Source organism: Nerophis lumbriciformis, linkage group LG12 (assembly GCF_033978685.3).
Source record: "Nerophis lumbriciformis linkage group LG12, RoL_Nlum_v2.1, whole genome shotgun sequence".
Classification (NCBI taxonomy): domain Eukaryota; kingdom Metazoa; phylum Chordata; class Actinopteri; order Syngnathiformes; family Syngnathidae; genus Nerophis; species Nerophis lumbriciformis.
In genome coordinates this window covers 47,648,631-47,672,882 of record NC_084559.2, presented here as the reverse complement: position 1 = coordinate 47,672,882, position 24,252 = coordinate 47,648,631, and the positions used below count along the sequence as shown (strand labels likewise).

General features: G+C 41.4%; 1 protein-coding gene and 1 long non-coding RNA gene across 5 annotated transcripts in view; one reads left to right on the top strand and one right to left on the bottom strand.

Moving 5' to 3' along the window:
* The window catches only part of LOC133623393 (uncharacterized), a 35,780-nt gene extending 27,939 nt beyond the window's left edge, over positions 1-7,841 (top strand). For both annotated transcript variants that reach the window (XR_009817890.2, XR_012050753.1), the window contains exon 3: positions 7,067-7,841. This is a non-coding gene — a long non-coding RNA (uncharacterized lncRNA). The remainder of the gene's footprint in view (positions 1-7,066) is intronic.
* Positions 7,842-11,924: 4,083 nt separating this feature from the next.
* The window catches only part of edil3a (EGF-like repeats and discoidin I-like domains 3a), a 315,932-nt gene continuing 303,604 nt past the window's right edge, over positions 11,925-24,252 (bottom strand). For all 3 annotated transcript variants that reach the window (XM_061986658.2, XM_061986659.2, XM_061986660.2), the window contains one exon: positions 11,925-12,109. In XM_061986658.2, coding sequence (XP_061842642.1) covers positions 11,960-12,109 — 150 coding nt within the window. In that variant the 3' untranslated portion in view covers positions 11,925-11,959. The remainder of the gene's footprint in view (positions 12,110-24,252) is intronic.

Here is a 24,252-nt window from a genome sequence, read left to right as displayed (position 1 = left end):
GTTTCTCTTTGTAATCTCTGACTGTCTCATTCTAGTGTCATTGGAGCCAACGTGTACAACTATATTCGCATAACTAGTGGTGCGATTAGCCTGTCGTACGTGTTTACTAGGCCTGTTGCGAGTTAGCTCCCTAAGATTAGCCTCAATGTCAGGTGCTCGGGCCCCCGGGATGCACTTAATTGTGGCTGGTTTGCTAAGCTTTATGTCTCGGGTGATGGAGTCCCCTATGACTAAGGTGTGGTGCCCGGTAGACTGGGGTGTAGGACTAGCTAAAGAGCTAAATCTATTATGCGTCTCAACCGGTACACCGTAGCCTGTAGGCCGCTTAGGACTGCTACAGGCTGGGCTAGTTAGCTCGCTACAGCTAACGCTAGCAGATGTGTCCGCAACATCTAACGTTACGAGATTACTCTGCTCTAACTGGCGGACACGGCCCTCTAGCAGAGCCAGCCTCTCCGTGAGTAAGGTGCAAGATGCGCAGGAAGGTGTTTTCTGTCACCGAGTGAAGTTCCTGCTGTCTTCCGAGAAGTCCTGGTCACGGTGTGCAGGAGTAGACTCCTTCTGACCGGCGCCCGGCGACGCCTTTCTCCGCGCTAGCTTCGTTAGCTTAGCTGCTAGCTAGCTGCGGGAGGGGTGGAGAGACAGCGATCGGGTGATTTGCAAGTTAAATAGTACTACTAAATATGTTGAGAAAGTAATAAAGAAAGCTGCAGAACAATTTAAAAGCACACAAATAGAACGATACTTAGCTTTTCCGAAACAACGAGCAGTCAGCGAGCAGTCACGCACGGTGAACCGGAACCGGAAGTGGAAAAATGTAATTCAAGGCTTTAACTTAACTTTAACTTTACACATACAAACTGTAGCACACAAAAAAGCACATTTAATAAAAAAAACTTTATTATGGTCTTACCTTTACTTATAAGTGCGGGAACAGTGGTGTTCGTGTTGGAGGAGTTGTGAATGAATGAAATATGAAATCCGTGCTGCAGTCTGCAGGTGTACCTAATGTGGTGTCCTTGCAGTCGTTCACGGCTCCTCCGGCGCGAGCAATGTTGTTTTTGCACTTTTTGGCTTCTTGTTAAGTGACTTTTTTTGGGTGGATTCGGTCTTGCACGTGGAGGGTTTGGGTGTGGGCTTTGGTTGGTGTGGCGCTCTCGTCAGGGGGTGCAGTCTGCGGCGAAGGTGCCTTAACCAGCACCAGGAGGCGGGGTTACGCGAGCCTCAGCCAGTGCGTCTTCGCAGCAGTTTTATGATCGCTCAGCACAAGAAATACGTTACACACATACAGTTGTTGACAAAATACACTGTACATTATATACCTCAGCTAACTAAACTATGGAAATGTATAATATAATTCATATAGCAATACAGTCTCACTGCACAGCAGACCAGCAGTTAGCCGAGTCCGCAATCCATGTTGAGGCACTGAGTGACGTGCCTCGACTGGCTGCTGTTCACCGCACCGTCTCTTCTCAGTATTTGAACGGCAAATGTGAAAATTCAGCGATTGTGAATAAAAATAATTTAAAACTGGTGAAGTTAAATGGAAAATAACTTTATAGTATAATCACTGGATACATATAACAATTTAATTATTTTTTTTTCTTTTTACATTTTTTTTCTTTCCATGATGGCAGGTGAGGCCCCGCCTCACCTGCCTCTAGTGACTGCAGCTTGCTCATATCTCGTTTATTGGACGTGCTCGTAGGGATCAGTTCCGACAAGTTCACTTAGTTCTTAAGGTGCCGAGCCTTTGGAACAGAGTCCAGTTTGTTTCAGGTTGTTGCTCTCTCTCACAATACCGCTGGTTAAATACTGCCATGTAAGTAACAACTTTGTCCAGCAACAATGGCTACCTAGTTCCTACTAGGGTTGTACGGTATAGCGGTACTAGTATAGTATTGCGGTACTAATGATACCATTAGTGATACATGATACAATAGCTCACTGGCGTCACCGCTAACAAAAGATAGCGCTCCTGAACGTAAACAAATTCCATGGGTGAATCTACACCTATCATCCACTGTAATGATACCAAGTACAATAGCGTATCTTGTCAATATTACTATGATTACATCGATATTTATTATCGTCAGAAAATATTTTTTCATTTAAAAACAAATAATATTATGTTTTCAAACTCAGGAAATATGTCCCTGGACACACGAAGACCTACATTATGACTGATGTGCGATCCTGTAATTACTTGGTATCGGATCGATACCTACATTTGTGGTATCATCCAAATCTAATGTAAAGTATCAAACAACAGAAGAATAAGTGATTATTACATTTTAACAGAAGTGTATTTAGAACATGTTAAAACGGAAAATAAGCAGATATTAACAGTAAATGAACAAGTAGATTAATAATCCATTTTTAAAGCTTGTCCCTCATCATTTTGACAAAATAATAGAATGAAATGACACAATATGTTACTGCATATGTCAGCAGGCTAATTAGGAGCCTTTGTTTGTTTACTTACTACTAAAAGACAAGTTGTCTCATACGGTCTCTATGTTATTTAAGGACAAAATTATTGGATTGCAATAAGAAACATATGTTTAATGTACCCTAAGATTTTTGTTAAAATAAAGCCAATGATGCCATTTTTTCTGGTCCCCTTTATTTAGAAAAGTATCGAAATACATTTTGGTACTGATATCGGTACCAAAATATTGGTATCCGGACAAGCCTCGTCCCTACAATGCATTGTGAAATCACGTGCCTGTTTGCGCCCGTTTACAGACTGAAGTTTAATTAAATATTTGTAGGATTTAAAGGAAAACTGCACTTTTTTAAATTAATTTTGCCCATTACTTCAATACAATTTTTATAGATTCAGTTTTTCCTGGTGAAACTGTATAAACTGTCAGATCCCTAAGTAATTGGACAGTGACATTCGCTGTGTTTCCATTGCAGTTTTTCGCAAAATAAAAGCAATATCTCAAAAATTTAGACAAAGCACATTTGCGACTTGTAGGTGTTTCCATTGAAGGGTGTTTTGTGTCATGAGCCGTAATTCTCGTAAAATGACTTTGACTGTGAAGAAGATGGACGCTTTGCAAATCCACGGTTTTGGAGCTGGGATTGCAATTGCAACCAGTGCTGTTGCCGTGATTGTCAATAGAAGACAAAGACACAGGTGATCGCTCAAAGGCAAAGGGATTTTTGGGTGAGAATTGGGAACAAGGAACTCACAGAGGAATTGTGGATTCAAGGACCCTATGGACATTGTTCAGATATGTGGGTCTCACTCAGTCTGCGGGTTGGACTCTTTTGCCGGGAAGGGACCTGGGTTTCCATCATGCTTTTGTGACACACGTCTATATCGAAACGTCTGAAAAAAAACACCTCATGAGAGCATACCAATGTACTTGGGAGGTTTTACGATGATGGGTGTTTCAATTACCAGTTTTTAATTGCAATTTTTAGGGTTTGCACATTTCTCGGGGTAATGGAAATTTAGCTAGAGTTATCATTTTGCTTTTATTAACCAAACAGAAACTCTGATGATTTTTCCCGATAAAGAGATCCCAATGATTAAGAACTCCCTTGGTGCTCTGGGTGCATCTAGTAAAAGTAGTCCCAGAAATCTTGGGTTTGTGTTCAATCAGTCAATGTCTTTGGAGGGTCACTGTCGTCAACTGACCAAAAACTGGTTCCATCACCTGACAGATATCTCTAAAGTGAGAAATTTGCTGTCAAAATTGGATCTCGAAATGGTCATTCACACGTTCATTTTGTCTGGAATTCCATCCATCCATTCATCCATCCATCTTCTTCCACTTATCTGAGGTCGGGTCACGGGGGCAGCAGCCTAAGCAGGGAAGCCCAGACTTCCCTCTCCCCAGCCACTTCGTCCAGCTCTTTCCGGGGGATCCTGAGGCGCTCCCAGGCCAGCCGGGAGACATAGTCTTCCCAAAGTGTCCTGGGTCTTCCCCGTGGCCTCCTACCGGTCGGACGTGCCCTAAACACCTCCCTAGGGAGGCGTTCGGGTGGCATCCTGACCAGATGCCCGAACCACCTCATCTGGCTCCTCTCGATGTGGAGGAGCAGCGGCTTTAATTTGAGCTCCCCCCGGATGGCAGAGCTTCTCACCCTATCTCTACGGGAGAGCCCCGCCACCCGGCGGAGGAAACTAATTTCGGCCGCTTGTACCTGTGATCTTGTCCTTTTGGTCACAACCCAAAGCTCATGACCATAGGTGAGGATGAGAACGTAGATCGACCGGTAAATTGAGAGCGTTGCCTTCCGGCTCAGCTCCTTCTTCACCACAACGGATCGATACAGCGGCCGCATTACTGAAGACGCCGCACCGATCCGCCTGTCGATCTCACAATCCACTCTTCCCTCACTCGTGAACAAGACTCTGAGGTACTTGAACTCCTCCACTTGGGGCAGGGTCTCCTCCGCAACCCGGAGATGGCACTCCACCCTTTTCCGGGCGAGAACCATGGACTCGGACTTGGAGGTGTTGATTCTCATCCCAGTCGCTTCACACTCAGCTGCGAACCGATCCAGTGAGAGCTGAAGATCCTGGCCAGATGAAGCCATCATGACCACATCATCTGCAAAAAGCAGAGACCTAATCCTGCAGCCACCAAACTGGATCCCCTCAACGCCTTGACTGCGCCTAGAAATTTTGTCCATAAAAGTTATGAACAGAATCGGTGACAAAGGGCAGCCTTGGCGGTGTCCAACCCTCACTGGAAACGTGTCCGACAAGCTCTGCGGACCAAGCTCTGACACTGATCATACAGGGAGCGGACCGCCACAATCAGACAGTCCGATACCCCATACTCTCTGAGCACTCCCCACAGGACTTTCCGAGGGACACGGACGAATGCCTTCTCCAAGTCCACAAAGCACATGTAGACTGGTTGGGCAAACTCCCATGCACCCTCAAGGACCCTGCCGAGAGTATAGAGTTGGTCCACAGTTCCACGACCAGGACGAAAACCACACTGTTCCTCCTGAATCCGAGGTTCAACTATCCGGCGTAGCCTCCTCTCCAGTACACCTGAATAGACCTTACCGGGAAGGCTGAGGAGTGTGATCCCACGATAGTTAGAACACACCCTCCGGTTCCCCTTCTTAAAGAGAGGAACCACCACCCCTGTCTGCAAATCCAGTGGTACCGCCCCCGATGTCCACGCAATGCTGCAAAGTCTTGTCAACCAAGACAGCCCCACAGCATCCAGAGCCTTAAGGAACTTCGGGCGGGTCTCATCCACCCCGGGGCCCTGCCACCGAGGAGCTTTTTAACTACCTCAGCAACCTCAACCCCAGAAATAGGAGAGCCCACCACAGATTCCCCAGGCACTGCTTCTTCATAGGAAGACGTGTTGGTGGGATTGAGGAGGTCTTCGAAGTATTCCCTCCACCGATCCACAACATCCGCAGTCGAGGTCAGCAGAACACCACCCTCACCATACACTGTGTTGATAGTGCAATGCTTCCTCTTCCTGAGGCGGCAGTTGGTGGTCCAGAATCGCTTCGAAGCCGTCCGGAAGTCGTTTTCCATGGCTTCCCCGAACTCCTCCCATGTCCGAGTTTTTGCCTCTGCGACCACTGAAGCCGCACACCGCTTGGCCTGTCGGTACCTGTCCGCTGCCTCAGGAGTCCCATGAGCCAAAAGAACCCGATAGGACTCCTTCTTCAGCTTGACGGCATCCCTCACCGCCGGTGTCCACCAACGGGTTCTAGGATTACCGCCACGACAGGCACCAACTACCTTGCGGCCACAGCTCCAATCAGACGCCTCGACAATAGAGGTGCGTAACATGGTCCACTCGGACTCAATGTCCAGCACCTCCCTCGTGACATGTTCAAAGTTCTTCCGGAGTTGGGAATTGAAACTCTCTGACAGGAGACTATGCCAGACGTTCCCAGCGAAACCTCACAATGCGTTTGTGCCTGCCAGGTCTGTCCGGCATCCTCCCCCGCCATCGCAGCCAACTCACCACCAGGTGGTGATCGGTAGAAAGCTCCGCCCCTCTCTTCACCCGAGTGTCCAAAACATGAGGCCGCAAATCCAATGACACAACTACAAAGTCGATCACGGAACTGCGGCCTAGGATGTCCTGGTGCCAAGTGCACATATGGGCACCCTTATGTTTGAACATGGTGTTCGTTATGGACAATCTGTGACGGGCACAAAAGTCCAATAACAAAACACCGCTCGGGTTCAGATCTGGGCGGCCATTCTTCCCAATCACGCCTCTCCAGGTTTCACTGTCGCTGCCAACATGAGCGTTGAAGTCCCCCAGTACTCCCTCGAGTGAATCCAAAAAGGGTGGGTACTCTGAGCTGCGGTTTGACGCATAAGCGCAAACCACACTCAGGATTCGTACCCCCACCCAAAGGCGGAGGGAAGCTACCCTCTCGTCCACTGGGTTGAACTCCAACGTGCAGGCTCTGAGCCGGGGGGCAACAAGAATTGCCAGCCCAGCCCGTCGCCTCTCACTGCCGGCAACGCCAGAGAACTGTTTCCAGAGCCCTTGCTGTGCGTCGAAGTGAGTCCGACTATATCTAGCCGGAACTTCTCCACCTCGCGCACTAGCTCAGGCTCCTTCCCCCCCAGCGAGGTGACGTTCCACGTCCCAAGAGCTAGCTACTGTAGCCGAGGATCGGACCGCCAAGTGCCCTGCCTTCAGCTGTCGCCCAGCTCAATTACTAACATATTGGCTCTTAATGAGTCATTTTTAAGCACTTATTAATGCCTTATTCTGCATGGCCTTATTATACAACCAGTAAGCCATTAACTAAGAGTATTCCCTCAATAACCTTAGAATTATTGCTTATTAGTAACCCTAACCCTAACCCCTGTATGTTCCCCTAGTGTCCAAATAACTCTAAATTAAGTCTTTGTTACTTTAAGAAGCAACTAATTAATGGTGAATGTGTTCCCCATACTAAAGTGTTACCAAAATAACTACATGGTCGCAAACATTTGAATAAAACTCAACCACAACATTTTCACAGAAGTTTTTATTTGTCAAACTGAAAGTTTTTAAGTTGAAGCATCTTTTCTTCTTCTTCTTTTATAACTGTACACAAGGTCTGACGTCCCTTAGCTGGCGTGAACATCCCCAGCGTTGATCAAAAGTACATTTTCTACAAGAACACTCCGGCTGACGCAGACAAGAGACAACGATGAGTGGACCGACCTTCCACACCAGATGCACGTGAACGACGCACAAGACAATCCACGGTGCGTACAAAAGGTTTGCCATACGAGAGGACGCGACTGGCGACGTTGTGGTGCTGTACACTTTGAGGTCGCCATGACGACCCGCCTGCTCGCAAGCGACACAGTTGGCGGTCGAAGGGATTCGGCTGCCAATATATTATTTTACTGCTTTCACGTTCCCTTGTTTTTCTTGATATTTTCAAATATGAACCAACCCAACATGTCCGACACAAACAGGCGATGATTTATATATATATATATATATATATATATATATATATATATATATATATATATATATATGTATATGTATGTATGTGTGTACAGTACAGGCCAAAAGTTTGCACACACCTTCTCATTCTATGTGTTTTCTTTATTTTCATGACTATTTACATTGTAGATTGTCACTGAAGGCATCAAAACTGTGAACGAACGGAGTTATGTACTTATCGCAAAAAAAGGTGAAATAACTTTTTATATTCTAGTTTCTTCAAAATAGCCACCCTTTGCTCCGATTACTGCTTTGCACACTCTTGGCATTCTCTTGATGAGCTTCAAGAGGTAGTCGCCTGAAATGGTTTTCACTTCACAGGTGTGCTTGAAGCTCATCGAGAGAATGCCAAGAGTGTGAATATAAAATATATATATATATATATGTATATATAAAACATGTTTTCAGTTAAGTACATAACTCCACATGTGTTCATTCATAGTCTTGATGCCTTCAGTGACAATCTAATAAATAAATAAAAAATTGTCATGAAAATAAAGAAAATGCATTGAAAGGAACTTTTGGCCTGTACAGTATATACAATTTATTATATTATTTATCCATCCCCGGGATCCGCCAATCACTCGTTTTCAATATTTGCAAATGTTCCTTCTTTTACTGTGTTCTCTTTCCTCTTTGTCTGTCCCCTCCTAAATTCTGTACCGTCCGATGGCGTTACAAATGAACAACAATCAGTCCCCCCAGGATTTTACGATGCCGCTATTACCAATCCCCGTGATTTATCATGCCCGCAACTTCAACCTCACATTTTGACCAATCATCATCATCAATTTCGACAATCAAATTTATTTCGGAATTATTTTGCGTGCGTCAACTGTCTAACCAAAACGTATGTTTGTTCCTTAATTGCTCTAACGGCATGATGGCCGGGTTCCGATTCCCGTCTACAGCGCTAAGCCTCTTGGCTAATGTAGCATACAGTAGAAGGGGATTCAAATAGCCTCATTCGTCACGGTTTACCTGACACATAAAACGTGACACATTTTATTGCCAGGCGGCAGTAGTGTTGGATATCTTAAAACGTGTTTTGCGGCAATTCCGACTTCGACCACAGCGTCTGTTCCTATGTAGAGTGACACTTTCCATCATTTTCAGCAGACTGCATTGCAAAATAATTAACCCTCCACTTTCCTATCACGCGAGATCCACCCAGGAATGGGTCCATATGAATCTCTTTCCTACTGTATAAACATCCTACTTTACATGTATTTGTATATTAATTCAATCTTAATTTTCGACTGATATAAGGCAATAAAAATCATATTTCATCAGCAATGCTGACCTAGCAAGGAGGCAGCATTATTTACATGTTGGAGATGTTGAAGTGTGATAGTAACTAACAAAATATATCGATATAGATCGCTCTTAACAGTTTACAAATGTTTTTGTAAATGTCTCATTGATGTATACAAGCGTAAAACATACAAAGAGAATGTCTGCAACTTGTGAACAGCAGAGTGGTTTTTCTTTCTTAATTTTCTTCCGTTTCTCTTTTGTCATTTACTGTATAATTATTACTATTGCTGGTCATAATTAATTAAAAGGCTACAGTCATTTGACACTGAGCTCTTTAGTGCCACCCACTTTTATGTCTAAAACGAGTAAAACATCAGTACAGTATTAGTTTTCCAATTTTTGTTGAGATCCTGTGCTTTTTGAAGTTGAGGTTCCAAGGAAGACTCCAATCATTGATAACAAGTCCATAAAATGAATGCCGATTCAAAAAAGCCTCACAACATCGCAACTTTTGCGGAAAATTCAGACATGTTAGGCCGCAACAACTATTACAAGAGTAAAACCTGGAGGGACTGAAGGGTACAACTACAGCAGGAGGAGTATAACAAATCAGACAAATAAGAACTAGGCTGCTAAAGTGCCTAAAGACAATGTCATGTCGAAACTCATTGGGAACTTGTTTTTGTGCTGTGCTTGAATCGACCCTCCCGAGTTTAGGTTTCGCTTCCCAAAATTCAAATACGAAACCAAATGAAACAACCAATGTCATCATTTGTTGAGCTTGAAGCATAAAATTGAAAAGTTCATTCTGCCTTGTTCACTTGTCATTTTCCATTTCAGGGTCTACTTCAAGCTCGGATTGGATATGTTGCCTTTGTACAATTTGAAATAATTGGGAGTTACGTCTTTTGAGGTTCATCAGTCATGCGAGTCAAGGGAGAGGCAGGTACGGTTTTAATGAATAGTCCGAGCAGGAAACCACATTTTATTATTGTGACAATTATCAAGAATGTCCAAAAGCAGACTGCATGAAAAGTAACTATATATGTATATATACATTATATTTATATATGTGTACATATTATTATAATAATATATTGGATATATAATAAATAATTATTATAATTGGTTATTAAGAGTATGTGAAAATTTGATTCCTACCTTGTTTACTTTCGTGATGACCTCCTTAAAAGTTTTTTAATCAATCAGAAATATCAAGCAGCTAAAATATGACAAACATGGGTAAGTGTGGAGAGAGTGTTTTGCATTTTTCCCATCATCCCTTGTCATGGATTTATATGGGTATAAATTAGATTGTATTATGCTAATTGGAATTTTTTTTATCATATCCACATATTTCAATGACCAGGTTGTGGTATGTGTGGCCATGTTTGTTAATGTTTTGCGCTGCTTGAATATTTTTTTTCTTCTGCACCATGACTAGGGAATGTTGTTTGGATTGGGTCATACAAGTAAATGCTGTGAACAATACACCATCATCAGTCACTGACTTGAGTTACTTTTGTTAACCACCAGATGGTGTCAGGATGGCAGCTATCAGACCGCTGGCTGTTTGTTTATGATATGAGGCCCCCGGTAACCAGCGTGCCGTAGTTTGGACACCCCCACAATAACACCATGATGTAACCAAATAAACTATGTAGATTTAGCGGGGGGGTTAATCCTTTTGCAAGTCAGTCTGCTGAAAATGACGGAAAGCGCCACTCTACATAGCAACTGACGCTGTGGTCAAAGTTGGAATTGCCACAAAACACGTTTTAAGATATTCAACACTCTACTGCCGTCTGGCAGCTTATGTGCATACTGCACCCTCTAAATTCGTCACGTTTCATGTGTCAGGTAAACCACAACAGATCCCTTTCCACTGCCTGGTACCTACTTTGCCCCACAAGGCTATACTTGCTATTGACACATTTCCACAGGCAGGGGATTAATATGGGTGGATCTCACGTGAGAGGAAAAGGGGGAATACTAATTTTGCAATGCAGTCTGCTGAAAATTACAGAAAGCGTCACTCTACATAGCAAATGACGATGTAGTCAAAGTTGAAATTGCCACAAAACATATTTGAAGATATTTAACACTCTACTGCCATCTGGCGGCTAAAATGGATACGGCAAGCCCTCAATTTGTCACGTTTCACGTGTCAGGTAAACTGCGACAAATTGACCCATTCCGACTGTGATTCACAATAACTTTGAATGATTACCATGGTTATTGCAAATATGGGACACCGTATGTATAATTGATCTATGATAGTAGCGCTCTTTTAAAAATAACAGTTTGATTACAGACAATTTTTAAACACAGTCTTTAAATAATAACGCACAAATATACGGCATATTAAAATAAGCAGCCCAAAAGTATACATTTGTGGGTTTTATGAATGGCATACATGTACTGTATATCCTGAGCTTTTGAATGGATTCAGCTTACGCGTAAATTCATAAAGTAAAAAACACCGAACAGAATAATAAATACAAATTGTAAACACAATCTAAAAATGACACAGATGATCAATCCGACGCTTCGGTTTCAGTGCTGCAAGAGCACATGAATAAATGGTCATACATATTAATCACTTTCACTCGTGACTGGTCAGAACTATTCAAAAATGTACATAACATCGTTCCCTAAATTGAAGCCATTACTTTTAGAGCTGGAGGTTTTGACCGATTTGTCATTTTAAGCATTTTTTTCCCCCCTTCTTAAATTCTCGCACCATGCAATGATTTACATATAATACAAGAGCATTAATAATGATTTGATCACGTGTGCATTAGTGTGAAAGCACGGACTGACAAAGTGTAGTTATTAAAAGTAAAAATATGATTTGAATAATATTTCACAATATGACCGTGTGTGTCTAATGAAACATCTTTGTTTAAAAAGTGACACTGTACAATAGTTTCCATGGCAAAACCACAGTGAGACCCATAGCACCCCCTGCTGAGAGCCCTCACATATGTTACAGTTCTCAAGACCAATACAAATACATAAATCACATTGGAACCTAATTGACATAAGAAAATAAAAACATCCAATTTAAGGTTTTGTACAAAAAAAAAAATGGTGACCCTTTACAAGTCTTGAAAAAATCTACAGGAAATGAATCATTTTTTTTCTTTTTACAGGTTTTGCACAGTTTATTTTTCCACTACTGGGTGACCGTTAGACGGTAAGACGGGGGGGAAGAAGGGGAGTTAGGGACTTCACTCTTCCTCTGTGCAGCCCAGTATTTCTGTACGCAGGGTGATCCTGCCGTACCACGACCAGGGAAGGATCCGGATCAGGCGAGCGTAGATGGGCGGATCTATCACGTTCTTTCTGTGCGTGTCGTTGTCAAAGTTGCCCTGAAAGACCTGCAAACACAAGAGAGGTTAACATCTCTGAACTCGACCGTCGTCCTTGTTGTTTTCATGTGGAGATAAAGTATCGATGGGCTTTTGTAAAGTTCCAATATTTGTTTTATAAATATAGCTATGGAAGTTTAAAAAATAAGGTTGCTTGAATCAAATGAAGAATGTCTAAGCCAGTGGTTCTTAACCTTGTTGGAGGTACCGAACCCCACCACTTTCATACGCGCATTCACCCAACCCTTCTTCTGTGAAAAATAAAATGTATTTTTTTTCAAATTCAAGAAAATATGTTTTTTTTTACTGGTGCACAAAATAAACCGTGCATGGACATCACCTTGTTCAAAGAACCAAACCAACACAGTGCATGAACTCCCAACAAATTACACACCTTACACACATTACCATGAATTGATTAACGTGGACTAAAACAAGTTGAAAAACTTACTCGGGTGTTACCATTTAGTGGTCAATTGTACGGAACATGTACTGTACTGTTTCATATCATGTATTCTCTTCCTTTGTAATCTGCTAGTAAAAGTTTCAATCAATCAATCAAACAACCTGCAAATCAGATGGACAATTAGAGGGAACATTGTTTGGGGGTATCCATAATACGCTGATAGGGAGAAGTTTTTATTTACACGATAAGTCGGATGTGTCTTTACCTCCGTGGCGGAGGCTCTGCCGAACCCCTAGGGTTCGATCGAGCCCAGGTTAAGAACCACTGGTCTAAGCCTAACTATACCTCCTTTCAAAATTGTGAAGTGGTTTGTTCCACCTGGTTAGGCAAACACTTCCCTCAACACAGACGTCATAACGTCGTCAAAGCTCGCATTGAATTATTCACAGACTTTTGCATCTCATTGCTCATAACTGTTGTGCATTCAAGAACCCTCTATGAAAGTTAGAAACAGAGACGTCAATAGGCATAACTGTAGTGCATTCAAGAACTCTTGATAAATGTTAGAGACATAGGCGTTACTAGGCATAAATGTAGTGCATTCAAGAACTCTCAATAAAAGTTAGAAACAGAGACGTCACTAGGCATAACTGTAGTGCATTCAAGAACCCTTGATGAAAGTTAGAAACAGAGGCATTACTAGGCATTACTGTAGTGCATTCAAGAACCCCCCAAAAAAGTTAAGAACGGAGGCATCGCTAGGCATAACTGTAGTGCATTCAAGAACCCTCGATGAAAGTTAGAAACAAAGGCGTCACTAGGCATAACTGTAGTGCATTCAATAACTCTTGATGAAAGTTAGAAACAGAGGCATCACGAGGCATAACTGTAGTGCATTCAAGAACCCTTGATGAAAGTTAGTTATAGAGGTGTCACTAGGCATAACTGTAGTGCATTCAAGAACCAATGATGAACGTTAGAAACAAAGGCATCACTAGGCATAACTGTAGTGCATTCAAGAACCAGGGGCGCCGCTAGGGATTTTGGGCCCCATGAAAATAATCTTTACAGGGCCCCCAACACAGTGTCATTATTTTTTCTGTATAATAATTTCATCATCATTAGGGGCCTCTCTGGGCCCCCTCCATCATGGGCCCCTAGAATCCGTCTCCTTTACCCCCCCTTTTCGGCGCCCCTGTCAAGAACCCTTAATGAAAGTAAGAAACAAAGGCGTTACTCAGCATAACTGTAGTGCATTCAAGAACACCCCAAGAAAGTTAGAAACAGAGACATCGCTAGGCATAACTGTAGTGCATTCAAGAACCCTTGATGACAATTAGAAACAAAGGCGTTACTAGGCATAACTGTAGTGCATTCAAGAACTCTCGATAAAAGTTAGAAACAGAGGCGTCACTAGGCATAACTGTAGTGCATTCAAGAACCCTCGATGGAAATTAAAAACAGACGCCAGTAAGCATAACTGTTGTGCATTTAAGAACCTTCTACGAAAGTTAGAAACAGAGACGCCAGTAGGCATAACTGTAGTGCATTCAAGAACCCTTGATGAAAGTTAGAAACAAAGACGTTCACAGGCATAACTGTAGTGCAGACCTGGGCATTCGGCGGCCTGCGGGCCACATCCGGCCCTTTGTGCGTCCCTGTCCGGCCCACGAGAGGCCAATAATAAATTACACAATACTTTTAAAAAAGTATCTACAAACCCCGTTTCCATATGAGTTGGGAAATTGTGTTAGATGTAAATATAAACGGAATACAATGATTTGCAAATCATTTTCAACCCATATTCAATTGAATGCACTACAAAGACAACATATTTGATGATCATACTCACAAACTGTATTTTTTTTTTGCAAATAATAATTAACTTAGAATTTCATGGCTGCAACACGTGCCAAAGTAGTTGGGAAAGGGCATGTTCACCACTGTGTTACATGGCCTTTCCTTTTAACAACACTCAGTAAACGTTTGGGAACTGAGGAGACACATTTTTGAAGCTTCTCAGGTGGAATTCTTTCCCATTCTTGCTTGATGTACAGCTTAAGTTGTTCAACAGTCCGGGGGTCTCCGTTGTGCTATTTTAGGCTTCATAATGCGCCACACATTTTCAATGGGAGACAAGTCTGCACTACAGGCAGGCCAGTCTAGTACCCGCACTCTTTTACTATGAAGCCACGTTGATGTAGCACGTGGCTTGGCATTGTCCTGCTGAAATAAGCAGGGGCGTCCATGGTAACGTTGCTTGGATGGCAAAATATGTTGCTCCAAAACCTATATGTACCTTTCAGCATTAATGGCACCTTCACAGATGTGTAAGTTACCCATGTCTTGGGCTCTAATACACCCCCATACTATGACAGATGCTGGCTTTTCAACTTTGCACCTATAACAATCTGGATGGTTCTTTTCGTCTTTAGTCTGGAGGACACGATGTCCACAGTTTCCAAAAACAATTTGAAATGTGGATTCGTCAGACCACAGAACACTTTTCCACTTTGTATTAGTCCATCTTAGATGAGCTCAGGCCCAGCGAAACCGACGGCGTTTCTGGGTGTTGTTGATAAACGGTTTTCGCCTTGCATAGGAGAGTTTTAACTTGCACTTGCAGATGTAGCGACCAACTGTAGTTACTGACAGTGGGTTTCTATAGTGTTCCTGAGCCCATGTGGTGATATCCTTTACACACTGATGTCGCTTGTTGATGCAGTACAGCCTGAGGGATGGAAGGTCACGGGCTTAGCTGCTTACGTGCAGTGATTTCTTCAGATTCTCTGAACTCTTAGATGATATTACAGACCATAGATGGTGAAATCCCTAAATTCCTTGCAATAGCTGGTTGAGAAAGGTTTTTCTTAAACTGTTCAACAATTTGCTCACGCATTTGTTGACAAAGTGGTGACCCTCGCCCCATCCTTGTTTGTGAATGACTGAGCATTTCATGGAATCTACTTTTATACCCAATCATGGCACCCACCTGTTCCCAATTAGCCTGCACACCTGTGGGATGTTCCAAATAAGTGTTTGATGAGCATTCCTCAACTTTATCAGTATTTATTGCCACCTTTCCCAACTTCTTTGTCACGTGTTGCTGGCATCAAATTCTAAAGTTAATGATTATTTGCAAAAAAAAAAAGGTTTATCAGTTTGAACATCAAATATGTTGTCTTTGTAGCATATTCAACTGAATATGGCTTGAAAATGATTTGCAAATCATTGTATTCCGTTTATATTTACATCTAACACAATTTCCCAACTCATATGGAAACAGGGTTTGTATGTCGAGTGTGCAATACAACGGTGCTGCTTTTGTTTTGAAAAGCGTTATTTGTATTACTTCCGTGTGGACGTACTGTATGCTCGTGCGCGATTATGAGTGAATGTGAACAGCGGCAATCACAAATTACAAAATAAATAAAAAAAAACATCTATGTCGTGTGTGCAATACAACTGTGCTGCTTTTATTTTGAAAAGTGTTATTTATGGGCATATGTCCGTGTGTAACCTGTGAGTGAAGGTGCACAGCAACAAGTGATGCACGGTTATCCCCGAGACGCTAAAAAGAGAAAAGTAGATGACGAATGCCGTGTTTTCAACAAGACATGGACTGCCAAGTATTTCTTTACAGAAATGAAAGGTAAAGCCGTGTGCTTAATGTGTGGTACCCAGGTTGCTGTGTTTAAAGAATATCATTTGAATCGCCACTACACGACGAAGCACGAGGAAAAATACCGGAATCTGTCTGATGAAGCGCGCGCAAGGGAGGCTTATGCGTTGATGGTAAAACTGCAAACCCAACAAGGACTTTTTGCCAAATTTCACACCCCCAGAGATGCAGCTGTCAGGACAAGTTTTGCAATTTCTCACAAAATCGCCAGAAAAAGTAAGGCGTTTTCTGACGGAGAGTTTATTAAGGAGTGCTTATTGAACTCTGTTGCACTGAAATGCCCGGAGAAGAGGGGCACATTTGAGAACGTGTCACTCTCCCGACACACTGTAACGAGGCGGGTTGAGACCATCGCTGGAAACTTGGAGCTTCAGCTGAAGAACAGAACGGCCGACTTTTACTGTTTTTCGCTGCCTTTGGATGAGAGCTGCGATGTACGTAACACCGCCCAGCTGCTCATCTTCTTACGTGGGATAACTGCAGACTTTCAAATCACGGAGGAGCTGGCAGCCATGCAGTCAATTAAAGAGACAACCACAGGTAATGACTTGTTCACAGAGGTAAATGCGTGTTTGGACATGTTAGGACTGAAATGGGACAAGCTGGCAGGTGTGACAACTGATGGTTGTCCAAATCTGACGGGGAAAAATGTTGGACTTTTAAAGAGGATGCAGGATAAAGTGACAGAAATTGACATTTTTGCATTGTATTATACATCAGGAAGTGTTGTGAAAGACAGTGTTAAAAATAAAACCATCAAAAGCAATCTGCTTTTGTATAAAGTTAAGTTAGGTTGAATGAAATTATTATTATTACTATTATTATTTATCTTATGGTGTATCAGAAATAATTTGAGCAAAATTTAATTGAAATATTGTCGGTGTGGCCCTCCAGCAGTGCTCAGGTTGCTCACGCGGCCCCCGGTAAAAATTAACTGCCCACCCCTGCTGTAGTGCATTCAAGAACTCGCAATGAAAGTTAGAAACAGAGGCGTTACTAGGCATAACTGTAGTGCATTCAAGAACTCTGGATACAAGTTAGAAACAGAAGCGTCACTAGGCATAACTGTAGTGCATTCAAGAACTCTCTACGAAAGTTAGAAACAAAGACGTCACTAGGCATAACTGTAGTGCATTCAAGAACCCTCGAAGAAAGTTAGAAACAGAGGCCTCACTAGACAGAGGGAGGCATAAACCCCAACATATGCCCTAATATTGCTATAATCATTGTAAAAATGATGTATTATTATGACTGAAGCCCCGTACACACACACACCTGCTATGTTTACATGCACTAAAAAACGAACTATTGCATCCCAGCAGGCTTAGTTAGATCTATCTGTCTAATCTAAATCTATGAGCATGAAGGGAGCGAACAATTCATTTAGCGTTTCTGTCTTCATGTACAGTATAAACAGAATATATGCTGACTAATAGAACACCCACAATACGTTGAGGAGACACAAATATAATCATTTAGCGCTCACAATGTGATTTATCAAGACTAAAACTGTTCTGGAGCCGCTGTTTTGCATCTATATTTAGCAATAATATTTTATAATTTTATAGCAACTGGATGACTTAAGGGGCTCATTAAAACAAATGTAATACATACATGTTAGTCTATGCTGGTGGTTTTTTTCTTCTTACGGAATATATAATATAGCTCCCATATGAAAAAACGCATTTTCTAGTGTCTAGATCATTTAAGACGCACCATCACAACACTCCAGCCTCTCAGCCAGCATGCTAAAAATAAGTTTTGTTGTCTAGATCGCGCTTCAATATAGACTAGAAATAGTGGTGTATATTATATTTATGTGCTGCATGTCAACAACGTGACAAAACGCCACAGGTCGGACCATGTGATACCATTAAAGTGCAGTAAGTGAGTGTCTCCATGGTGACAGCACTAACGTAATAACCTCATTTAAATAGGCTGTTCAGCACTTGTTATTGTGGATCTTAGTCAGGGGTGTTCAAAGTGCTGTCCGGGGGACATTTGCGGCCCGCAGGTCATTTTTTAACGGCCCCACGGCACATTTTAAAAATACGATTGAAAAAAATATAAAAACATTAAAAGTGATATTTAAAGAGCAAACAGGTGAAATGTAACAATAAAATGTAGCAATGTTTACTCTGATCACGCAAAGCTGCCATGTAGGCTGTTTCTATCTTTAAAAAATAATAATGAATCAAAATCAATGTCATTATGAATTATTGACCTATTCAAGGCTCCAATTACGTCACATTAAATATTTTGAAATATTTTTTGGGGAAAATGTTGCATATTTTTTGTTTGCCATGTAAAAAACCGAGCTGTTTTTTTTTTTTTAAAGAAGGGCCTAAAACGAACAAACAAAGAACATAAACAACAATACAACGTACTATTGACAGATAGATTTGAAGTTGATCTCGAGATCATTGTGTTAAAAGGAAACAGTAAAAAAAAAAATTATAATTTATTTTTTAACACTTTAATGAGTAGGACCCTTTTGGATCCGCTACAATTTTAGTGTGATTAGTTTTTAAGTGTCATTGCTCAAAAAATAATAATGAATTAAAATCAATGGTGTTATGAGTTATTGACCTTTTTAAGGCTCCAATTATTATATAATCTTAAATATCCCACTTAAAAATTTTATTGGGTAAAAATATTGCATATTTTGTGGGGTTTTTTCATTAAAAAAAGGGTTTTATTTGACAAAAAGAGCATACAATTTAAATCTTTAAAAAATGTTATATTGACAGATGGACCTAAGGTTGATCTAGAGATTTAAAACTTGAATAATAACATAAATAATAATACTGAATAATGACACATTTTTTATATTTTTTGGACCAAAACCCTTTGGGGTCCCCGGGATCAAGCCTGAGTGGAGGCCTAAATGTATATTTTTTATACATATATTGTATTGGTTTTTAAAATAAAAAATATCAAAATGGCCCCCGCTTGCTTTGATTTTTCAATGTGCGGCCCTCAGAGGACAACGTTTGGACTCCCCTGATCTTAGTAGATCAGGCTCTCAGTGTGAGTGTTACCTTTGGTGGTGGTATTGTGCTAAAATGAGATGGCAACACTTTTCAGCTAGTTTACGTTTAAACGTTTAATTTTCCTAAAAATGTGCATCCTGTTTCCATTGTAACTCACTAACTGGCTATTATTTGGACAAAACAAATGAGATCACTCCATGGAAGGTTTTCATTTGGTAAACAGTTCAGCCATGATGAAGGTCTGCACTATAAATCAGCTTGTTGTCCGGGTGGCACAGTTGGAGATCGCACCTAAATTATTAGGTGGTTTGTGCTTCCTAACATGTTTTTTGTATTTTTTTTACCCTTTTTCATCATGAAACAAAAGCTTTGTTGCCTGCCAACAAATGTTTCAGAAGCTCCATCCCTGTTATTGGCTTGGCAACATAAACATTCAATTACCAAATCACTTTGTGCTGCTAACTGATAGCAGTTGTCCCCACTTTTTACAGCCACTGAAGTACCCGGGATACAAATGTGAGGCTGAATTAAGTCAGACAACTCATTTATGATCCACTTGTGTTGCAATAAACCTTTAAATAATAACACAGGGTCCAAATACCGGCTACAAACACGCAGGGTGCAGATCGTACGTTTGCATGTGCCTAATTAAGTATGCTAAGCTATAAATGAATCTACAGGGGCAGCTGGATTGAAGGATATGATCATTCCAATTAAAAAGACATGATTAAGTCTGTGTAATTGGTATGTAATGGGACTCACTGTTGTGCAAAATGAAAAATCAGCGGGACAAATCCAGGTAAATGCTGACGACTGGGTGTATGAAGTATTGATTGCAGTGCTCCGTTTTCACATTTTTTGCTAACGTTACCATAGGGACTTCTTTGAACAAGACTGTGCATGAGAAAACACTTGCATGTGTAGTGGAGTTTAGTCATCAAGGTCATTTTTGAACACGTCCTTGTCCTAAACAAGGTCAGATTTGAATCTTACGGTTTTAAAAAACGTAATCATATTTTGGCATATGATGTGTTTGTATCATTAAAACAACAGCAATTATTGACTCTGTGTTTAATCTTGGCTGATATGTTCTTTATCTTTAGTCCCCCAGCTGACAAGCGGCGAGCAGCAATATACACTATATTGGCAAAAGTACATGGCCACCCATCCAAATGATGAGAATCAGGTGCCCTAATCACTTGGCCCAGTGTATTAAATCAAGCACTTAGGCATGGAGACTATTTCTACACACATTTGTGAAAGAATGGGCCACTCTCTGTGATTTCCAGCGTGGAACTGTCATAGGATGCCACCTGTGCAATAAATACAGTCATGAAATTTCCTCGCTCCTAAATATTCCAAAGTCAACTTTATTATAAGAAAAGTGAAGAGTTTGGGAACAACAGCAAGTCAGCCACCAAGTGGTAGGCCACGTAAACTGACAGAGAGGGGTCAGCGGATGCTGAAGCGCATAGTGCAAAGACTTTCTGCACAGTCAGTTGCTACAGAGCTCCAAACTTCATGTGACCTTCCAATTAGCCCACGTACAGTACGCAGAGAGCTTCATAGAATGGGTTTCCATGGCCGGTCGGCTGCATCTAAGCCATACATCACCAAGTCCAATGCAAAGCGTTGAATGCAGTGGTGTAAAGCAGTGGTCCCCAACCTTTTTGTAGCTGCGGACCGGTCAACGCTTGAAAATTTGTGATTTTTTAAATTTTTATAAATAAATACAATCGTGTGCTTACGGACTGTATCCCTGCAGACTGTATTGATATACATTGAGTTTTTATGTTGATTTAATAAAATAAACAAATTTTAAAAAAAATTAAAATTATTATTATTTTTTTTTTTCTTGTGCGGCCCGGTACCAATTGTACCGGTCCACGGCCCGGTGGTTGGGGACCACTGGTTTAAAGCACGTCACCACTGGACTCTAGAGCAGTGGAGACTTATGAGTCACAGTTTTCTATCTGGCAATCTGATGGACGAGTCTGGGTTTGAAGGTTGCCAGGAGAACTCTACATTTTGGGCTGCATGGTGCAGAGTGTGAAATTTGGTGGAGGAGGAATTATGGTGTGGGGTTGGTTTTCAGGAGTTGGGCTTGGCCCCTTAGTTCCAGTGAAAGGAACTTTGAATGCTCCAGAATACCAAAACATTTTGGACAATTCCATGGGATGGCACTTCAAGTTCATATGTGAGTAAAGGCAGGTGGCTAAATACTTTTGGAAATATAGTGTAAGTGTCTCCATACACAGTGTGGAGACGTTTGCCTAAGGCTGGGGTCGGCAACCCGAAATGTTGAAAGAGCCGTATTGGACCTAAAAATACAAAAAAACAAATCTGTCTGGAGTCCAAAAAAGTGTTATAATGAAGGCAATATATTAGCTATTCTAGCCAACTATCAAAATGACTATTTATAGCAGGCTGAGGCTAATCTTCGTTGAAAGAAATGTAATATTTATTCCACACATTTTTACAACATTGGAAAACATTAGGAAAATGGAGGAAATAGAAGATGATAAGGAACTAGTTTAAATATTGTGCTGATATTGTTAAACCATCAATAGCCCATTTATTGAAAAATGTAGCGTTAATACATAGGTATCGTATCGATACTGGCCAATCTCACTCATGGATGATCCGTATGGGAATCAGCAGCATAAAACCCTGATCATTACTTTTAAGAAACTCATTTTTTTGTTACTGTTAATGCAGTAGTTTTCTTTTCACTGTATACCTAAGCTGATTGGACTGTCACTGACTACGGTTTGTACTTATTATACGGCTGTATTTGCATCTTAATATGCATTATGACACGTTCCTTATGGAGCATACTGCGCGTCTTTTATCAGCCTGAGGGAAGACGGAACTTTAAACCTTAATTGCAAAGCAATTTGCAATCTCGTCTCCGGGGATTTTGCAATCTGGAGTAATCAGGACTGGATGGATGATTTAAAAATAGACACAATAATGCAACTTACTCCAGGACTGACCCTGGAGCTGCTATTGATTTTGGTGGCGGGTAGAGTCGTGCTTTCACATTGTCAGGGGAAGTCTCATGTGTGCTTCTGGAAATGCTACATGGTCAATTATTTAAAGCTGCTGCTTAGGTCAAGAGTCCAGATCTGCCACATTTCTTTGCTTGTTGCCCTCATCATCCTCCTCGAGAGACACTGCAACACTGGGGCACTTAAACTCCATCACATGGACACAGGTAAAAAAAAACACTCCCAAAAAGTGTTATTGCTTTTTGACATTATCTTTATTAAACTCACTTTTTTTTTCCATCTAAAATTGTAGAACATGGTAAAGCGATAATTAGGATGTGCAGTTGTATTGAGTGCACTCTCACATTCTTTTATCTCCAGACTTCAAGGGGAATAAAGGTCCCAATGGCTAATTAACCTTGTGTCACCTGAGTGGAACAGTATTACACATAAATCAATAGCATTGTCTTGATGGACTGCTACAAGTGATGGTGTAAATATTGACAATCAGTGAGGTTCAAGAGTGGAGGGTTTGACGACCAGTTAAGGATGCAACCAATTAGCCATGCCAGTAATGCACATTCCAACACGGAAAACCTTAAAGGCCATACTATTTAGACTTGAAGTTCAACCCGTAATCATGCAGGACGTCAAACAAGCCGTGGGATTTTAGGAATGTGTTCATTTAAAGCAGGGCTGTCTAACTGGTGGACTGCGGTCTGAGTCCGGACCTAAACGCTGACCTACACATACTGCAAAAGGCCCTATTCCCTCCTTTGCGCTTAAGTGTTTTTGTACGCCGTTTAAGTAATGCACGTTAGTCTTCATCATATTCTCCCATCCACCCTGTGGACACGCAATTTTGTCGATCATTTACAAACCTTACGTAAGACAAGAACACATGTTTTTTCTTTCTTAATGCATACTAAGTAGTTCAATACAGCAAGCTTGGGTAGACTAATGGGAGTACACGAATGTGACAATAAAGCCCTCTAAAAAACATTCAAAAACCGCCAGCAATACTCCGATTACATCATTATCAACCATGCATTAGCATTATTGTTATTATATGCGCTGACGCAGACAAACTATTTTTAGCCGCGCCGTGATCGCAGAGAGCTAACTGCCAGAAATTCTAAACTATAAGCTGCTATCTTTTCTTCTACGCTTTGCACCCGGCGGCTTATAAAAGTGTGCAGCTCATTTATGGATTTTTCATCCCGAACAGCCGTAATTCAACAAATAATTATCAACAGACACCAATAAGGTGTGTGTTTAGACTTAGACTTTCTAGTCCAACAGAACTTGAAGTTCAAACCGTGATCATGCAGGATGTATGGGATTTTAGGAATGTGATCATTTAAAGCAGGGGTCACTAACTGGCGGTCTGCGGTCTGAATCCGGACCTAAACGCCGACCGACACGGACCTGGACATACTGTATAAGGCCCTATTCCCTCATTTACGCTTGATTGTTTCTGTACGCCCTTTAAATAATGCATGTTAGTCTTATTCATATTCTCACATTCACCCTGTGGACACCCAATTTTGTCGATCATTTACAAACCTGTTGATAACTATTTGTTGAATTACAACAACGTAAGACAAGAACACATGTTTTTTCTTGTAGTTCAATACAGCAAGCATGGGTAGACTAATGGGAGTACACGAATGTGACAATAAAGCCCTCTAAAAACATTCAAAAACCGCCAGCAATACTCCGATTACATCATTATCAACCATGCATTAGCATTATTGTTATTATATGCGCTGACGCAGACAAACTATTTTTAGCCGCGCCATGATCGCAGAGAGCTAACTCCCCTAAATTCAAAACTATAAGCCGCTATCTTTTCTTCTACGCTTTGCACCCTGCGGCTTATAAAACTGTGCAGCTCATTTTTGGATTTTTCATCCCCAACAGCCGTAATTCAACAAATAGTTATCAACAGACACTAACAAGGTGTGTTATTTAGACTTAAACTTTCTAGTCCAACAGAACTTGAAGTTCAAACCGTGATCATGCAGGATGTATGGGATTTTAGGAATGTGATCATTTAAAGCAGGGGTCACTAACTGGCG